Source organism: Sphaerodactylus townsendi, linkage group LG04 (assembly GCF_021028975.2).
Source record: "Sphaerodactylus townsendi isolate TG3544 linkage group LG04, MPM_Stown_v2.3, whole genome shotgun sequence".
NCBI lineage: Eukaryota > Metazoa > Chordata > Lepidosauria > Squamata > Sphaerodactylidae > Sphaerodactylus > Sphaerodactylus townsendi.
Genome location: NC_059428.1, coordinates 46,686,749 through 46,704,095, shown reverse-complemented (window position 1 = coordinate 46,704,095; position 17,347 = coordinate 46,686,749). Strand labels below are relative to the sequence as shown.

The 17,347-nt window shown below is 39.8% G+C and overlaps 1 protein-coding gene across 2 annotated transcripts in view; it reads right to left on the bottom strand.

The window, feature by feature from the left end:
- Positions 1–366: 366 nt before the first annotated feature.
- The window catches only part of ZNF654 (zinc finger protein 654), a 32,737-nt gene continuing 15,756 nt past the window's right edge, over positions 367–17,347 (bottom strand). For both annotated transcript variants that reach the window (XM_048493703.1, XM_048493704.1), the window contains exons 6-9: positions 15,005–15,144; positions 12,496–12,637; positions 7,267–9,553; positions 367–4,525 (exon numbers count right to left, since the gene is read on the bottom strand). In XM_048493703.1, coding sequence (XP_048349660.1) covers positions 4,518–4,525; positions 7,267–9,553; positions 12,496–12,637; positions 15,005–15,144 — 2,577 coding nt within the window. In that variant the 3' untranslated portion in view covers positions 367–4,517. The remainder of the gene's footprint in view (positions 4,526–7,266; positions 9,554–12,495; positions 12,638–15,004; positions 15,145–17,347) is intronic.

Below are 17,347 nucleotides of genomic sequence, written 5' to 3'. Positions count from 1 at the left end.
AGCAACTTGCTTATATGGTGCTTAAGTAAAAGGGAAGCACATTAATACTCTTTAGGTATTCAAAATGCAATTTCACTTAAGCAGTCGTTCAGATTTTTTCACAGGCCTAATAGTTTTCCAATCGGTGTAATTAGAGCAATAGAACTTTTTAAAAATTACAGTAAGACAACATGTATGGGAAAACATGGACAACATGAATTCTAATTAAATTTTATTGATAAAAAATTAACTCTGATAGGAACCCAAGTGAAACAAACATGAAAAAATTTGTGTGAAACTTGTATTTTTAATCTTCTTATGCCTGAGGACAGTTTACTAAACTAGTATTAAAACCAATTTCAATGGAATCACAATTATTATTTTTTAAAAAACTGATAATTGGCAATTTATCCAATTAAATGTAAAAATAGGACATCTGTGAAGAAATGCTTATATTGGAGTTCAGCTTTATATAAGTTGTTCTATATCTGCAATGCACACAATTTGAAAAATAGAGCCGAGGCATCATGTTTGTTCAGGGATGTGCGAGTTTTCTATGTTTCACAAGATACACTACACAAGTGAGTTTAATTTGTGTAACTTATAGTTTTAAAATGCAGCTTTTCTTATTAATGAATTTTATTTAATTTTGATTTTTGCACAGAGTACACAGAACCTTGGTAACTGTATAGGGCAGTGAAAACCGGCTTTTGGTGTCATAGACATCAACTGCTAAAAGCAATTAAGAAATATGAATGTGTTACAAATATACCTGCGAGCATCTCTTTGTTGGTTTCCCATTAACTATATCAGTGATGGATTTGTTTTTAATAAAACACAATGTAGTATTTTGCTTGATTTTTAGGAATGAAAAGCAAGAGTAGCTTAATAATTTGATTTTAAAAGAATGAACCATAATTGAAATTCAAAATTATATACTCTGCTCACATAACGCAAAGTCGCGAAGGGGAGGTTGCAGATTTTCAGGCACCGGTGCTCGAGGGTATCACTCTTTCTGTGACCTCCTCAGTCCAAAGTCTGGGGGTCTACCTGGATTAATCTCTGTCTATGGAGACCCAGATAGCCTGCACTGCCCAGGTGGCATTTTTCCATCTATGCCAAGCTCAGTGCCTGCCTCCCTATCTTTTCCAGACTGACTTAGCCACAGTGATCCAAACAATGATCACCTCCAGGCTGGACTATTGCAACTTGCTCTACACGGGCCTTACCTTGTGGCTGATCCGGAAACTAAAATTGGTCCAGCATGCAGCAGCGTGCCTCCTCGCGGGGGTGTCCATGTGGGAACATATCTCCCCCGTTCTGCGCCGCTTGCACTGGCTCCCGATTGAATTCTGGGTCACCTTCAAGGTGTTGGTACTCACCTTTAAGGCACTCCGCAGCCTGGGGTCTCATATCTGAAGGACGGTCTCTCCCCTTACGTACCAGCTTTGCAGAGGTCAATTTCCTGTTGGTCCCTGCCCCCTCTATGATGCGGCTGGCTTCTACCCGAGCCAGGGCATTTAGTGCCTTGGCTCCAGCCTGGTGGAACACTCTACCTCCGAAAATCTGGGCCCTGCGAGATCATGAATAATTCCGCAGGGCCTGCAAAACAGAGTTGTTCCACCAGGCCTTTGGGGGAGCCAGTTGTCGATAGTGCCATCCCCTATGCTGTTTGTGGGGGCGAAAGATCTTTTTACTGCCCTGATTTGGTTATTGATCGTCATCTGACAGTTGATTTTAGGCTTTTATGCTGTATTTTAATTTTTGTGTTTTAGGATGTATTTTACTTGACGTTTTAGACTGTGCGCCGCCCAGAGCTCTCCGGGGGTGGGCGGTATAACAAATTTAAATAATAAATAAATAAAATAACAAAACCATTCAATGTTTTGCAACTGTAAGCTATTTCTAACATAAGTCTCATATGTATGCATCAGGAAAGTAAACTAATATTCAAGTGACTGTAGTTAGATATCCATTGCAAAAACACCCTATGCACCCTCTAAAATTACCCATAAGCTTTTTAATCCTCTTAATACTAAAGAGTCCCTCTCAGTGAACACACCTAAACTTTGATCCATTTGTATTTTTCAGAAGGTGAAAACTGTCATACAGAAATAATGCAAAACATGGTAACTAAGCCAAACACAATTACCTGATCATCCAAATCCAAACTGCCACACTATGGTTAGGACACCTTAAAGATCTTTACCAGTGCTATGTCTTACATGCAGATTCACTATCTTGACTTTATTCTGGTTTGTTTCTCACTGATGCTCCACACCCATTCCACCTACACTTATTAGGCAAGAACAGCTCAAAAAATAAACTACTCTTGTCTTCAACTGGCTCTGCTATGATCAAGCCTCTCTCCACGTTCAGCTCCAAGTCTGCTTGGCAACAGACTTCTCTAGCCAACTCTATTCCATTAAAAATCCAGCAATGCTACAAATGCTTTCCATGCATCTCTAAGAGGAAGAAAGTGAAGCCTTAGTTATCTTAACGGGCTGAGTACCATCTCAGCACATTAGCATTCATAGCTGTTACTGCTTGATACTTGCTTTCTTTGTTGATCAAACTGCATTTCATACTGCACCTGTGTTTACTGTGCCCCTGAAAGCAGATGATGGGTGTGCTTACCTTTCATGAGGCTGGGGATCTCATTACTGAACACTCTGGATATCTAGCAGGCAGAAAGTGTTTGCATGGACATGGAAACATGTGAGGACATTGAAGTAAGATTAAGGTGGGGTGCAGAGTGCGTTTCAAGTATCTTATGTGCTTGAAGCAAAGACACAGTTCTTGGCAGGGGCATCGAGCTTGTGTATAGGACAGCTTATGCATTGGGGGACTGCAGTGAAATCCAATAGCAGAAGATTATTTTCGGGGGCTTTTGGTAAGGGTTATGCCTTGCACCTTCCCAGCCTATATGCCAAGGATGGAAAAGGCGACATCAGTTAATAGTCCAATGCCCTTATATTCCCAGGACAAGTTTCTCTGCCCTTGTGTCGCTTGTGGCCAATGGTAAGCTAGTGATGGAATTACAATTTCCCATCAATAGAGTGTTGCAAGACAGACTATTTACCACCTAAGTCTCTGGTTAGGAGGCAGGGAAAACAACAATAGTGCTGAAACCAAATTTAGCAAATAACTTTATCAGGAATTATTATAAAATAATGATTTAGCCTGCAGACAAAGTAACCAGTTAAAATAAACCATGACTTCTGAACCAACCCAAGGAGATGAAAAGATCTGTATGATAAGAAAATGAATTCTCAATAGAATGACAATGACATTTTTATATATTTGTTTCTTCTCAAGAAAAGACCAACAGGTTTTGGGCATTTTCTGCCTTTACACTTTTTTTTTTTTGGGGGGGGGGGGGGTTGGGGGGTTAAAGCTTCACCTCTCAAGGCACAGTGTGAGTTATTCTTATAGGCATTCAGTTAGCTGAAGTAATTATTGTTTTAGAATTTGTTTTTGTCAGTTTTATGGACTGTTATATATATATAATGGGAATCCTTCAAGGAAAAAAAACAGAATGTGAAAATTAAGTGCTTGTCTTTTTATATTGATACAACACAGGTCCAAAGTTCTTCTGCTAGTAACTTTGCCTCCTAGTATCTGACAATTTATTTTGTGCCTTGTGGAACCACTTCTATTTTAACTCACATTTTGTAGAGAAACCTAGCCTTTAAAGGTGTCAGCCATACCCATTTCAGAATAATCATTATGCAAAATTTAGTGGTATATCCCAGCTCAAATTAGCTTGCTTCACATCATGGCTGCTGTGTTCACTTTTGTTATTACCCAAAATAGTACTTGTATGGATTTGATAGATCTCACAATGACTGCATCCTTCCTAGATGGTTCCTGAGTCAGATATTAGAAAAAAGAATTTTGGTGCATCTCAGTACAGTTTTACTACTCATGTTTGGATTAGACATGCTTCTGTTCTTATTGAATGCACTGACACCTTTATCAATCTTTATCTTGACCCTTTCTACTCTTTTGTTACACTCCATTGTTTGGAATCCAAACACCAAGCTGGTCCTTCCTAAAAATAATTACTCTCTACAAGCAGATCAACTTTTAACTGACCAATTTTTTATGCACACAGCAACATTCAATGTGATTACTCAAAACAATGTAGACAGTCTTCCTTTGACAAGGAAGATGCACAATCAGAAAGAGGCATGTACCACTTGCATCTCCTCGGGACAATGCCACAGTGCACGACATCCATACAGTAAGCCACTGCACAACGATGTTACATTGGGCTTCATATGGTACCTTGTGGCTTCTGGATAACTGGTACTTTGGGGATTTATAACAGTTTTCTGGACTCGAGTTCTGCACAGATCCTACTAAAATTTAGTTCTGACTCAAGTGTGCTTTGACTGAGCAAGATTATGGTTTTCTTTAGTGACTTCAGACTTCTTTATAATTAAGGCCAAGAAGGAAAAAGCAAACGGATGCAAAACATTGTAGTGTTCCATCACAGCACTCCTCAAACTGAGAAGACTTCTCACAAAATTAGATCAGGCACCTATAAAAAACAAATAACGTTTTGTTAGTTTTCTGGACTTCAATGCTAAGCTTAAACTTAGTTACTTCCATATGAAATGTGGCCTGAAAAAAATTTAACTACTGCCTGACTGTTCTATATTTCTAGGCTAATTTATGGCTTATTTATAATTGTTTCTTTCCTGAACACAACTAAAGCAGCCCTAAATGGAAGATCAAGTTACATACCAAAGCTCAAAAACACACCAAAATAATAAAACCAAAGTACTCAATTTATACCCACCAATAGAATATTTGTTCAAATATAATGTACCATAATTTCAGAAATATACAGAGGCAAGTTCACAATGTTTTAGAGTTGTGTAAGATTTATTTATAATCCCTCTCAGCTTCCTCAGTGAAGTGTAGTAGTTAAAAGAGTAGTTAAAAGCAGTTGACTCTAATCTGGAGAACCAGGTTTGATTCCACACTCCTATACAAGAAGCCTGCTGGGTGACCTTGGGCTAGTCAGTTCTCTCAAACTCTCTCAACCCCACCTACCTTACAAGGTATCTGTTGTAGGGAGAGGGAGAGAAGGAGTCAGTAAGCTGCTTTGAGATTCCTTATGGTTGAAAAAAGTGGGCTATAAATCCAAACTCTTCTTACACACGGTTAGGACACAAGCAATGCACCTCTTAAGGGAACCAAACAAAGATTTCACAATCACACACCCTCTTGGGTAAAGAAGGGTAAAGAAAATAAAGTAACCTTCTACAGGCTGAACTATATCACAACACCAACTAAATGGAAATCTAAGCCTAGGAAGCAACCTGTGTTTTTCATGTATAAAGGGCAATACAGACACCCCTTCCTCCCCTGAGGCTATTTCTGACTACAGAAAATGACAAAACAGGAAAGGTAATCTTGAACATAATCAAAAGCTAAGAACAGTTGAAAATTCTATAGATTGTAAAGCATTCTGAACTAAAGTAGCTTGAGTGCTATAGGAAACCAAAGCTGGCCCTTGAAACCTGATGTAATCTATTACCAGTCATCTCCTTGCCAGGAAAAGATTACCGCACACTGCACCAGCTGGAACTTCAAACAGCACTGATGCATAACCACACAAAGCCCATTACTTCAGTCACAAATTTCAAGCAATGAGGCCAGATCTGAAAAAAGCTGCAATCTTTTCGTAAGGTGAAGTTAGTGGAAAATAGTTCCAGCAGCTGCACATACCTGAACATATAGCAGTAGTACCGGATTGGATGCACAACTTGTATCCACAACCTTGAAGTACCAAAGTAACAGAATTCAGTAACCAAAAGAATTTACCTCCTAAGGCATAATGCCTGCCTGCCAGAATGACCTCAGTTTTACAATTTCAGTTTCAATCAACTTGGCCATACTGACCACAACTAGGACCAGGCACGGAAATAGAAGGACATGAAAAAAAGGCAACATTCCTGATCTTTACTCTTATTTCCCTCAACAGCCTTTAGACACTGAATAGAACCATGAGGACATCTTTTGCGATTTTACAAAGATGGTCGTAAAGCTCTCAACGATCAGTAACAACAACTCTACCATTCCAAGTATCAGAATGTTACAAGCAGGAGGCCATCGTATTTTCCCATGTCCGCTATTTCCTGTTCCTGTCCTGAAAGCCTGCACAGCCTCTCCCATGCTTTCTTCGCTCCTTCCTATCCACTATCCAACCTGTCTATCTGCTCCTGTCTTTAGCTTTCCCTCCTTCCCTCCACTGGTAATCTCTCTCCAGGAAAACCATTGCACAGTCCCCTGTGCCAGTCTGGGCCAGGCCCAAATGCCAGCCACTGGATTAGGCCCATGCATGCAGCGAAGAAGCCTCAAGGACTTGAAGGGGCCCCCCCTCATTTTTCCATATCCCCTTCCCCATACTATTTCCTCTTTCATAGCAGCCTCCATATCTGCACCTTTCCCTGCTTCCTTCCCTTCTTACCACTAACCAATTTTTTAACAACCATCTTCAGGTATACATATTTACTTCATACTCTCTCAGTATTTGGGATCCAAAGCTGCTTACATCATTCTGCTCTCCTCCCATTTTCTCCTCCCAAGGTGCCTGAGATTAAGGATGTGTAACTAGCCCAAGGTCACCCTGTGAGCTTTGACAGGAGAGCAATTATTTGATCCTGGGGATCCTAGACTCTAGCCTGAAAGTCTAACCATTATAGTACACTGGTTTTCATAGTGTAGCTACTGTTGAACAATAGGAAGCAGCCAGGCCTGGGGTGAGTCACAAGATAAGTGGTATCTAGTTGCCCAGTGGTTGCTGTTGGGGTCAACTCCATGAATCCTCCCCTTGAAGGCCAAAACAGCCTTAAAAAGGCTTGCTCTGCCTTTTATTCACAGAAAAGAATTGCTGACAACACTGTGATGGTTGCCTAGCTATGGCCACAGAAGGAATACATTTCTAAAAACTGAAAGCGCCACTTCCATTATTTCAGGGAGTTTTAATCCCTCCAAAGCCGCCCCCCTCCCCCCCAAAGATTCTCCTGCAAACCTGGGATTAATTTTGTCTGATCATGGCTTGATGCTTCAAATTTAAATCTCCACAGATAGGGCCATGTTGAAAATCAGATATATTGATTGCATTTTTTATCCTTTGAACATAATTTTTTCTTCCTATTGCATGCTGCACTTCTTATAAAAAACTTTCTGTCCAAAAGCGGACATTTTGAGGTCTACCTTTCTCAATGACTACAGCTATGCGCAAGAAAGACGTAGCATTCTAAGACTTACTTTCATCATCTGAATCGAATCCAAAAAGTGTCTGACACTTCTTTTGTGCAAGATGAAGCTGAAGTGCTTCTGAGTTACAGTAGGTGGTCAGGCATTTGCTGCATCTTAATTTCTCTGATTTGCTACAAGTTTTGTCTTGCTCTAAATGAGTATCAACTTTGTCCATCAAAGTTTTTCTACGTTTTGGCATGCTAATGTACCGTTCATCAAGGTAACTTGGAGGCAATGGTCTAACGTAAGGTTTTGTCAAAATGAAGCCATATGAAGTGTTTTTTGCTGCCTGATTTGGTTTGGAAGGTAACTGAGAGACTGTAGCAATACTGTTTGGTAGTATATCATTACAGTTGTGTAAAACTGGCAGAATAGACCCATTTTCTGTCCTTGTGTCGTCAGTCACTTTTTCCACAACACTATCTGAAGAAACCTGTTCCAGTTCACTGTGTCCATTGACTAACTGGTTGCTAACTTCACAGTTCTCAGAATTTGGCTCTATCGCAGGTATCTTTTGGTCTATCAAGTTCACAACCATAGCAGGATCATCACATGCATTTTCATTCCCATTCTGTATTAGACTGTTTATTTTTTTCTCAATCTGGATATAAGTCTTTGGTTCTATAGAATCTTTCTTTGCTTTCCAAGTTGGAACAGGCAAGTCTATTGCAGCCTCTTTTTCATGACTACTTTTTGCTGTCTCTTGAATGCTGCTCTGGGGTTCCAACACAACATCTGAAGAATTATTTTCATTGACCTCTTCCAATTGATCCGTTTTATTTGAATAATGTTGAGCTTCATGTTCAAACAGCGACGAAAGGTCCTCAAAAAGCTCACTGCACTCTCCAAAATTACACTGAGCTTTAAAGTCACTGTGACTTTTTGTATGCTCTGCAAGCTCAGCAGACAACTTAAATCTCTGATTACAATTAAAATGTAAACAAAAATATACATTTGGATATACATGTTGCTTTAGGTGGTCAATAAAATGTTGACAATCAAAAAATTTTCTCTGACAAAACCGACATTTTCCTTTGTTTGACTTCATTATATGCTCCTGCACATTCAGATCAGCAGGGTGAGCTTTCCGTGCATGCTTATTCAGAAACCTAATCTTTTTAAAGACTCTAATGCAGCCATTTGCAGGACACTTGAAGTTGCCTGCTTGGTCCATAATGTTCAGGTCATTTTGAGAGCATACTACACCATTTATTCTGTGAAGTATGGGGAACTCCTTATTCAAGCTGCCATCACTTTCTGGCAATCCTTCTGCAGTTTCTGGCTCAGGAGTGTTATTTGAACAGCTGTCGCAACTACCATTTTCAATACTGGTATCCAGGTTGCTAACATGATTTTCAGTCACTGTCAACGGGGATTCAGCATTCTGTGTCTCGTGATCAGTACCTGGAATGATAACCTCCATTTTGTTATCTTCAGGGTTCTCCAATTTCCCATTTTCAAGAGGAACATCTGTACCAGAGCAGGTTAGTTCATTTATGTTAGAGGATTTTTGATCATGACACGTAAAAGCAAGTTGATGCCTTGTCAACTTCTTGATATGATTCTTTAAGTGCTTAAGCATTACTCCTTTTTGCCTGAATTTTCTGCGGCACATTACACATGAAAAACTGCCCTTTTTCTGGTGAGCCTGTGCATGTCTCACAATATGACCTCCAAGAAATTCTCTGTTGCATAGCACACAGCGGTGCCTAGGTACATTGTGATCGGTTTTAGACGATCCAAGATCCATGTGGTTCTTTCTGAAATTACCATGACATATGGACTGTGCTCCAGAAGGCTCCTCATGGCCGAGTTCTCCATTGCTTACATCTGCTAGACAAGAATGATCACTACGCAAAGCCCGACGTGGCAACTTCTGTGTACGAGCAGACTGTTCCAGTGTACTTGCATTTTTGTCAGCTGATGCTTTGTCCCTTAGTAAGGCTAAACAGTTCTGCTTGATCATCAAGAAATTCCAGAATTCAGGATCAAAAAACAAACCCTTTTTCAAAATTGGAAGCAACTCAAAACGCACACGATTCTGAACAGAACTGATTTGTTCGTTGTATTCTTCATCAGCATGTTTATACAGATGTTCAACAGTAGAATAGGACTCCGAGGTGCACTCAAGGAAAAAGATGGAAAGTGCACATATTCTGACAATCTCCAGATCATTTGGCAAAAAGTAAGCAATAGTTTTATAGATTAAACACTTCACTTTTGGATCATCACGGAGATCCAGCTGGAGAGCACTGCCACATATCTCAATGCAAATCTGCAAACCAACCTTCCCAACCTAAGGGAGAGAATAAAAGTCCATTACTCTAAAAGTCATCTCACATCTACCACCTAATACATTTCGTTCTTTAAAACAAATCAAGAGTAAAATTTGACTGAATTCAATTGGAAACTTTAGCTATGGAGTAAACACAGATTGTGCATTGGAGTATACAGGGAGATGTGCATGATGATCCTAGGCCATAAACAGGACTTTGAAGTGAAACTAGTTCAGGGGTCTGCAACCTGCGGCTTTCCAGATGTTCATGAACTACAATTCCCATCAGCCTCTACCAGCATGGCCAACTGATGGGAATTGTAGTTCATGAACATCTGGAGAGCCGCAGGTTGCAGACCCCTGAATCAGAAGCAAATAGGTAACTAGTGCAGGTGATGGCTCAAGTGGCCGAGTCTTGCTATTGCATTTTGAAGCAACAGAATCTCTGAAATGCCTAAAAAGTCAGCCACATGTGGAGAATGTTACAGTATTCTGATCATTCTATGTATAAATCAGAAATCAGGTTCTAGACATATATCTGTGCCCAAATTCTCTTTATATACCCAAGCACTGCTTTGTCAATAGTCACAGACACATCTAACCTCAAAATTAACAATTCTGCTAACTAGTTCCCCGGTGTGACTCACAGCCCCATCCAAGGGGCTAGGCACTTGACAGCGGCACTGCCAAGCCTGCCACCCCCAACAAGGCTTCTGGTGACATGGAGAGGCATGAAATGATGAAAAGATCCCCCACAGCAGAGAAGCTATTTTGGGCTAATAGGTGGCATAAGTCTGCAGTCCCGGCCACCAGCACAACAGGGCCAGTGTCCGTGAGGGAGCCGATAAATGTCATCTCCTTCCTTGGCCATGCCCCCAGCCCATCCCTGCTGTGCCAGGGGCACAGGGACACTGGTCCAGTATTCTGCACTGCGTCGAATCACTGGAAAAGGCTGCTGTGGTCACACACTGGGGGATTCGCCATTCACCAGGGCAAGCGTCCCAGAGAGAGACAATCTGCTGGCACAGCTGCACACCACCCCCACTGGATAGGGCTGGTAAGATACTTTTGCATTGGCATTCTCTCTCTCACTCATATTTTTCTCTAAAAAACTGGCATCTTCAACATAAGCCACTTAACTAAAACAGACAATGACTTGGATCAAAAGTGTCACCAGAAACGCTTTATTAATAGACATTTCCTGCCTCTCTCCCTGCTGTACCTCACTCAGTATCCCAAAATGCTGCTCTTCATGAACAGAGGACCTAGAGGAGTTACACGGTGGGAAGAGGGAAATCAAGAATAAGACCCGCTTCGGTGATTGGAAGTGTTTTACACTGATGGAAAGCAATCTTTTGATCTACATTCTTCACCAACAAGAAAGCATGTGAAAACTTCCCTTTTATACTTCTGCTAGCAGTAAAGCCCACTGTAGGAACAAATACAACAAGCTCTAGAAAACTGTTGATGGGTTAACGCAGAGGTGGGCAATTATTTTTTCCATGGAGCCGCATAAGAAACAGAAAATATTGTGGAGGGCCGGGTCAAAAGGCAGGGGGGCAAGGCGCTTTTGAAAGCCCCGCAGAAGCAGGCAGCCAAGGCAACCGGCTTCTGCGGGGCTTTCAAAGGCGCCTCACTCCCCAGCATGGCAAGGGGGCCAGTCAGGGTCATCCGGCGGGCCATATGTGGCCCGCGGGCCGTATAATGCCCAGGTCTGGGTTACCAGCACCCACAGAGGGGGCCAACCCCTCCTTCCGTTCCTGCTCGCTTGGCCCTGCAATTTACCACAAATAACGAAAACCTAGTCTAATTATTCAATGGAAAAAGCTTATATACAGTCCTTTCTGCCTACACAGACAGGTTTCCCTAACTGTACAGGCTGTTCTTTCTCAGATTTCTCTCCCCCTCGCCACACACACAAACATACACAGACAAGCTCCCCTAACTTTGCAAACAGGTTCTCCTGGCTCAGCTGCAGTTAGTTAGTTTGTCTTGTGATCCCAGGAAGTAAGTTCTTATAAGTTCACCACAGGGACCTAGTGTTGGTAGAGATGAGCACACCGGGGGGGGGGGGGGGGGGAGTATTGTTTCCTCCTGCACTTTCCTCCCCTATTCAAGGCTTGCCACTGCCAGGGAGAAGCACCCCATGGGCGGGGGGGGGGAGGCGGGGGGGGGGGGGGGATCATGGCGTTCTACAGCGAGGGCTGCTAAGAAGCATAGTTCTTGCCCCTCCAGGAGGAACTGGAATCTGGGTCTTCCCACATAGCTAAGAACTAAACTTCTCAGCAACCATCACATTTTCTGGTTTGTTGTTGGTAACACGCTGCTCAGTTATAAGATGGTGACATTCCACTAGGAGAGGGAGATATTGCCCACGGAGATACAAAGATGTAATCTAATCTTAGTATGAATTTTATTTAAAGCAAAATTTCATGGCAATGGCTATTAGCTGGCCACAACCCAGCATGTAAAACGATCATTTGTAACTGCTTTGAAAACCTAGGATGTATTAATTACGATTACAATTTATTTCCATGCTAGACAATCCATGCTTTAGGGAACTCCCCTGCCTCTTCAACCTCTGCTTGCACAAAGATCTCACCAGTGTCTCTTTATGCACATGCTCTGGTGATAGGCCATTAAGATAGCATTAAGATAACAAGATTATTGCTAGTCATAGTTAATATTATATCTGTACCACTCCTATGTCATATTTGCACAACTAAGTCTGATTTGTATAGATAAAATATATAGACCACTACCTGCACTGTATACATATATTTTACACCCTTTGTTCATGGACTTAATTTTATTCTATCAGGCTTCTACTTCTAAGAAAATACACTGATTCATAACAATAGTTTAAACAATTACACATCTTTATTCCTGTTACAATAACAAGTACTTGCAAACATTTAAAAGAACATGCCTAATACATGAAGAAAAAATGCACCATAACTTACTTCATCTTTAATAACTTTCATGAAAGGGAAAATAACTCTTATATTTGTAGCCATTCTTAGAAGATGGTAGCATTGATCTACAAATGCTTGTTTCGATGGATTAGATTTAAGCTGTAGTTTGCTCCAAATAAAAATCAGTTCCCTATAAATAGACCAAGCACGACCTGTTAGCATGCTTTAGACACATGATATTTCAAAACGCATGGTAATTGTACTTGTCAGGGCTAATAATGCAAGACGAAATGTATGTACGCTAATATACTTTTAACATACCATAAAACTAAATCTGATTAATGCTTATTTATTATTTATTTATTATTGGATTTATATACCACCCTCCCTCGAAGGGCTTATGTGACATAATTACACCAAAATTCTCATAAGAGGTTTGGAACAAGCCAATCAAGTCAGAGGTGTATTCTACATGAATGAACAGCAAATCCATACAGAAAAAATTCTGCTTAATTTTTGAGGTTTGCTTCTACAAAGGATATAAAACTTTCTGCTTAACAGTAAGCATGGTTTCGTGACGACGTCTACTGAAACCTCGGCAGTATATGTAGCAAAAAAGCATGGTTATAACTGAAAGGCAAGACTGGTCATACTTTTCCATGTTCTCCTCAGAAAACAGAACCTGCTTAATTTCAGTCATATATCAGGTTGTATCCTACCAACCACCACAGCAAACTGCTAGCGGATCTAGATACTTCCTGCATTCCTATTCTCTCATTAGCCCTTTCTGACCCTCAAATAACTGATACTGGAGGACCTACATAGACAACAGCACTGAGGAGATGGCAGTGAGGAAACAGAATTGGGCAAAATTGCCAGCTTTTCTCGTTTGCCAGAACAGACCTAAAAACAGTAGGAGCATTTGCAGGAAGCAGAGCAATTTCATTCAATTCTCCTCCTCAGTGCAGTCCACAGTCTTATGAGTTTGTCCAACTCCAGCATTAATTTCTTGGGGTTCAAAAGATGAACTTGGTGACATCTTCATCCACCACGTAGTCTATTAATTAGTTGTATTTATCCCATTCTATGTCTGATGGCTCAAGGGAAGTAACATTTAGTAACCAAAAACATTAAATTGTTTAAGAAAATATGTATTTTGATTAGTTGATCTTAATTGAACATTATAACATACTTCAGAGATTTCAATAAAAGATGCATATTATTTAAAACAACTGAAGTTTTTTTGGAGGTGGAGTCTTAGTGGAGCTAGTTTTAGATGTTTGATGGGTGCTTTATGGCAGCATTTTTGGGGACAGATGTCCTGAAAGAAAACTGGTGTGAAGATGAGGATATTGATTACCTGAGAAAAAACGAAGACCAAAGTATTTCCTTCCATACCTATACTAGATTAATTAAAACAGAAGCAAAGTGCAATCTATTAACCTATTTTTTGAGTTTCCGGAGCACAGTACAACATTCAGCTACTGAGCAGATAGAGACTGTGATTTACTAGCAATTTGAAATAATGTTTTAAATGGATTTTTAAAGGAAGAACATCTTTCAATCCCAGAAACTTTTAATTGTCTGGTATTGGATGGGAAAAACATGACCAAAATTTGGAGTAGTAACAACAAACACCGGATAAGATCTTGATTAGTCTGTAACAAAAACAGTTAACAGTATCTTACACACATGACACCAAAGATATGCAAACTGCACACTTTGTATGAAAAACTGAAATAGATCTTCTCTCTCTCTGGCAGATTTCGCATGGGCCAAAAACAGTGGTGTGAGAACAAGGTAAAATGGTTTAAAAAGCTTTCACACTGCTGGTTTAAACCATGGTTTAAAACATTTTCACACCGCTTTCATACAGCTGTTTTTGTCCCATGCAGAATCTGCCTCTCTCTCTGGGTACATTCAGATGCATGTTAGTTTTATTATTTTATAAATTGTTCATGAAATCACAGATTTTAATATACTTAAATAGAAACCATAAACTAGGAAATGTCTGGCTGCTTGAAGAGATTTGGAACGTTTATATCAATCAGAACAAATTCAGTTCCTAGAAGAAGAGCTATCGCTGCCAACTGAAAACTTTGAAGTATTTCCTAAAATCAGAGAAAAAGTAACATGCTGTTTAAGTTTTCTCAACACTACAATTTCTTTCAATACCAGGTTTTGGCTAATAGTATAAAGCAATGGTGGCAAACCTATGGCACTCCAGATGTTCATGGACTACAATTACCATCAACCCCTGCCAGCACGTCCAATTGGCCATGGTGGCAGGGCCTGATGGGAATTTTAGTCCATGAGCATCTGGAGTGCCATAGGTTCGCCACCAAGGGTATAAAGCCATGTATTCTGTAGTCAGTACACTGGGCTATTGTCAGCAGATAGCTGCACAGGAAAGAAAAATAAAGTACACCTGAATAGCAGAAATCACAAAGCATTATTTAATCATGGCAGGAAAAGATTAGAATTCTATCAATTCTTTGTCATAATATAAACCTGCAATCTGCACAAGAAGATATGTCACTAGAAAAAAGGCACTTACCAGATGCAATACATATCTCCTTTTTGCAGATGTGGAATAAGGAATGACTCACAAAGACACAAGGCTAAGGAGGTCTTCCCTTCTTTTGCAATGTTGCAGATGATTTCAACACCATTCATACAGTCAGTTTTTAGCAAGTGCTGTAAAACCAAAATGAGATGAACAATATGAAGAGCACCTTCCTGGGAGTCAGTCCCACTCAATAAAACAGGATTTGCTTCTTGGAACAAAACGATAAATAAGTGCAAACACATCTCCCTTAGAAATGAAGCCCAATTCAAACTTCCCCGGATTGAAACAGAAAAGATTTTGTGCTTTCACAAAAAGGGAAATGCCTTTCAATCCCCCTTCCTCAATGCCCCCCTTGATATTTTCAAGGGCTCCTGATCATCAGAAATAACTTTTAAAGGCGTGGGTGCACAGAGATTAAGTAAGAGAGGGCAGCGAAAAAAATGCTAACATTTTGGAGCACTGAGAATTAAAAAAAAAAAACTCAACCCAGAATATCATTGTTTTAAAATCTAATTAGCCTATAGTGAACATCTGATTTTATGGAATAGCAAGATAAAACATTTTAATACAGAAATGGAAATGATTTCACTGCTAAGCTGATGTTATAAGGAACATGCTTGTTAAAATGTAAAAGCCAAATGACTTCAGGGAGGATCGGAAGTACTAAACAGTAGTTTGAAATACGAGAGCTTCTAAATAAAGAATATTTGAACACTGTGTAATTTGTATGAGCAAGCGTGTGCCAAAACACACTCCATAACAAAAGAGAAACACATTAACCTTCATAATATTGCTACTTATATACAGATGCATAGCCAACAGAACCAAACAAGTTGAACATGACTCCAGGCTGAGATTAATTTTAAATCTATCTTTGCATTGTTCTACACAAAAACTAACTACTGTTACGTAATTTAATTTAATTAAGAATTTTACAGTCAACAAACCCATACAAAATAAGAAACACAACATGCAGAATACAAAAATACAAACCATACATCAGATTAGCCCACTTAACCAAATAAAACAATAATATTCAACACAAAAATATCTGAGCGTTAAAAACAATTAGTGTCCAAAAGTCCCTGATTCTTTCTCCTAAATACTTTGGGTAAAATTTTTGCTACCACTAAGTGATATGAGGACTCTTATCCTCTAATAAAAATTTAATGCTAAGCTGCATGGAATTTATGCTTAACTTTGTCAGTAATGGAAGAATCTACCTACGTTGATCATGTAGTTAGTGATTACAAGTTAAAATAGTGTGTGATGGGGTTTCAGGCTCCTGAAGGTTACAAGTGTTCAATTTGGACTGGTATGGAACCCTGGCATATCTGCCTTAGAGGACTTCAGATACAAAGACATTTAATTCGGCTTAAATAGATCAAATCAATTGATCTAACTTTACCTTCACCCAGTATTGTGATGTAGGTAAATACTGTTAACCAAGTACTTCATTTGCTATATGCCTGAGAAAGATCATGGCTTCCCATGTTATATAAGTATCCAAGGAAGTCAATATGTAGTCATACATATAGTCTATCTAAATGGTAACTCTTCAGAGAGCTCAGACACTGTTCGAGATATTGTTCTGCCTCAGTGTGATCTGTAGTCAAACTGGTTTTGAAGATTTCTATAGAGCTTCAAGGACAACCTGAACATGCATAGCAAGGCTACCATTGTTGCAACAGACATGGGTAAATTATCACTCGCCACATGAATCTTTGATGAGTAATACTGTTCAGTCTGCAGTTCCTCTTAAGTTTTAAACATTTATTGTAGTTGAATGTAAAAGATGAACTTTTACTCATGTAGACCGTCAAGAAGGAAAATTCATTCATTGCAAAGCTGTATTTTATTCAAAAAATATTTTCTTTCAAAAAGTTTTTCTTAAGAGCAACATTAATTTGACCAGAAACTGCTTACAATCTGGTCTCATAAGTATTGGCCCTGGTTCTCTTCCCGATACATCTAAAAGAATGTTCAATGCAAGATCATTGCTAGTTCCATGGCAGTTTTTAAAAACAGTTTCCACTGATCTTCAAACACTATATTCAGTAGACCACTGCAGCAACGTTTAATGGAGGAAAATATTTCACAAAAATATGGACTTAAATACTGACAATCACAAGCAAATATCTTTTTTTCCTACATTCTTCCTGCTGCAGCCCCCCCCCCCTCCCTGATTTTCATTGGTCAGGGGAGTTTAGAGTAGGGTTGTCAATCTGCAGGTGGGCCTGGAGGCTTCTCAGATAATTTACATCTGATCTCTAGATGACAGAGGTCAAATCCCCTGGAGAAAATGGCAGCTTTGGAGCGCAGACTCTATGA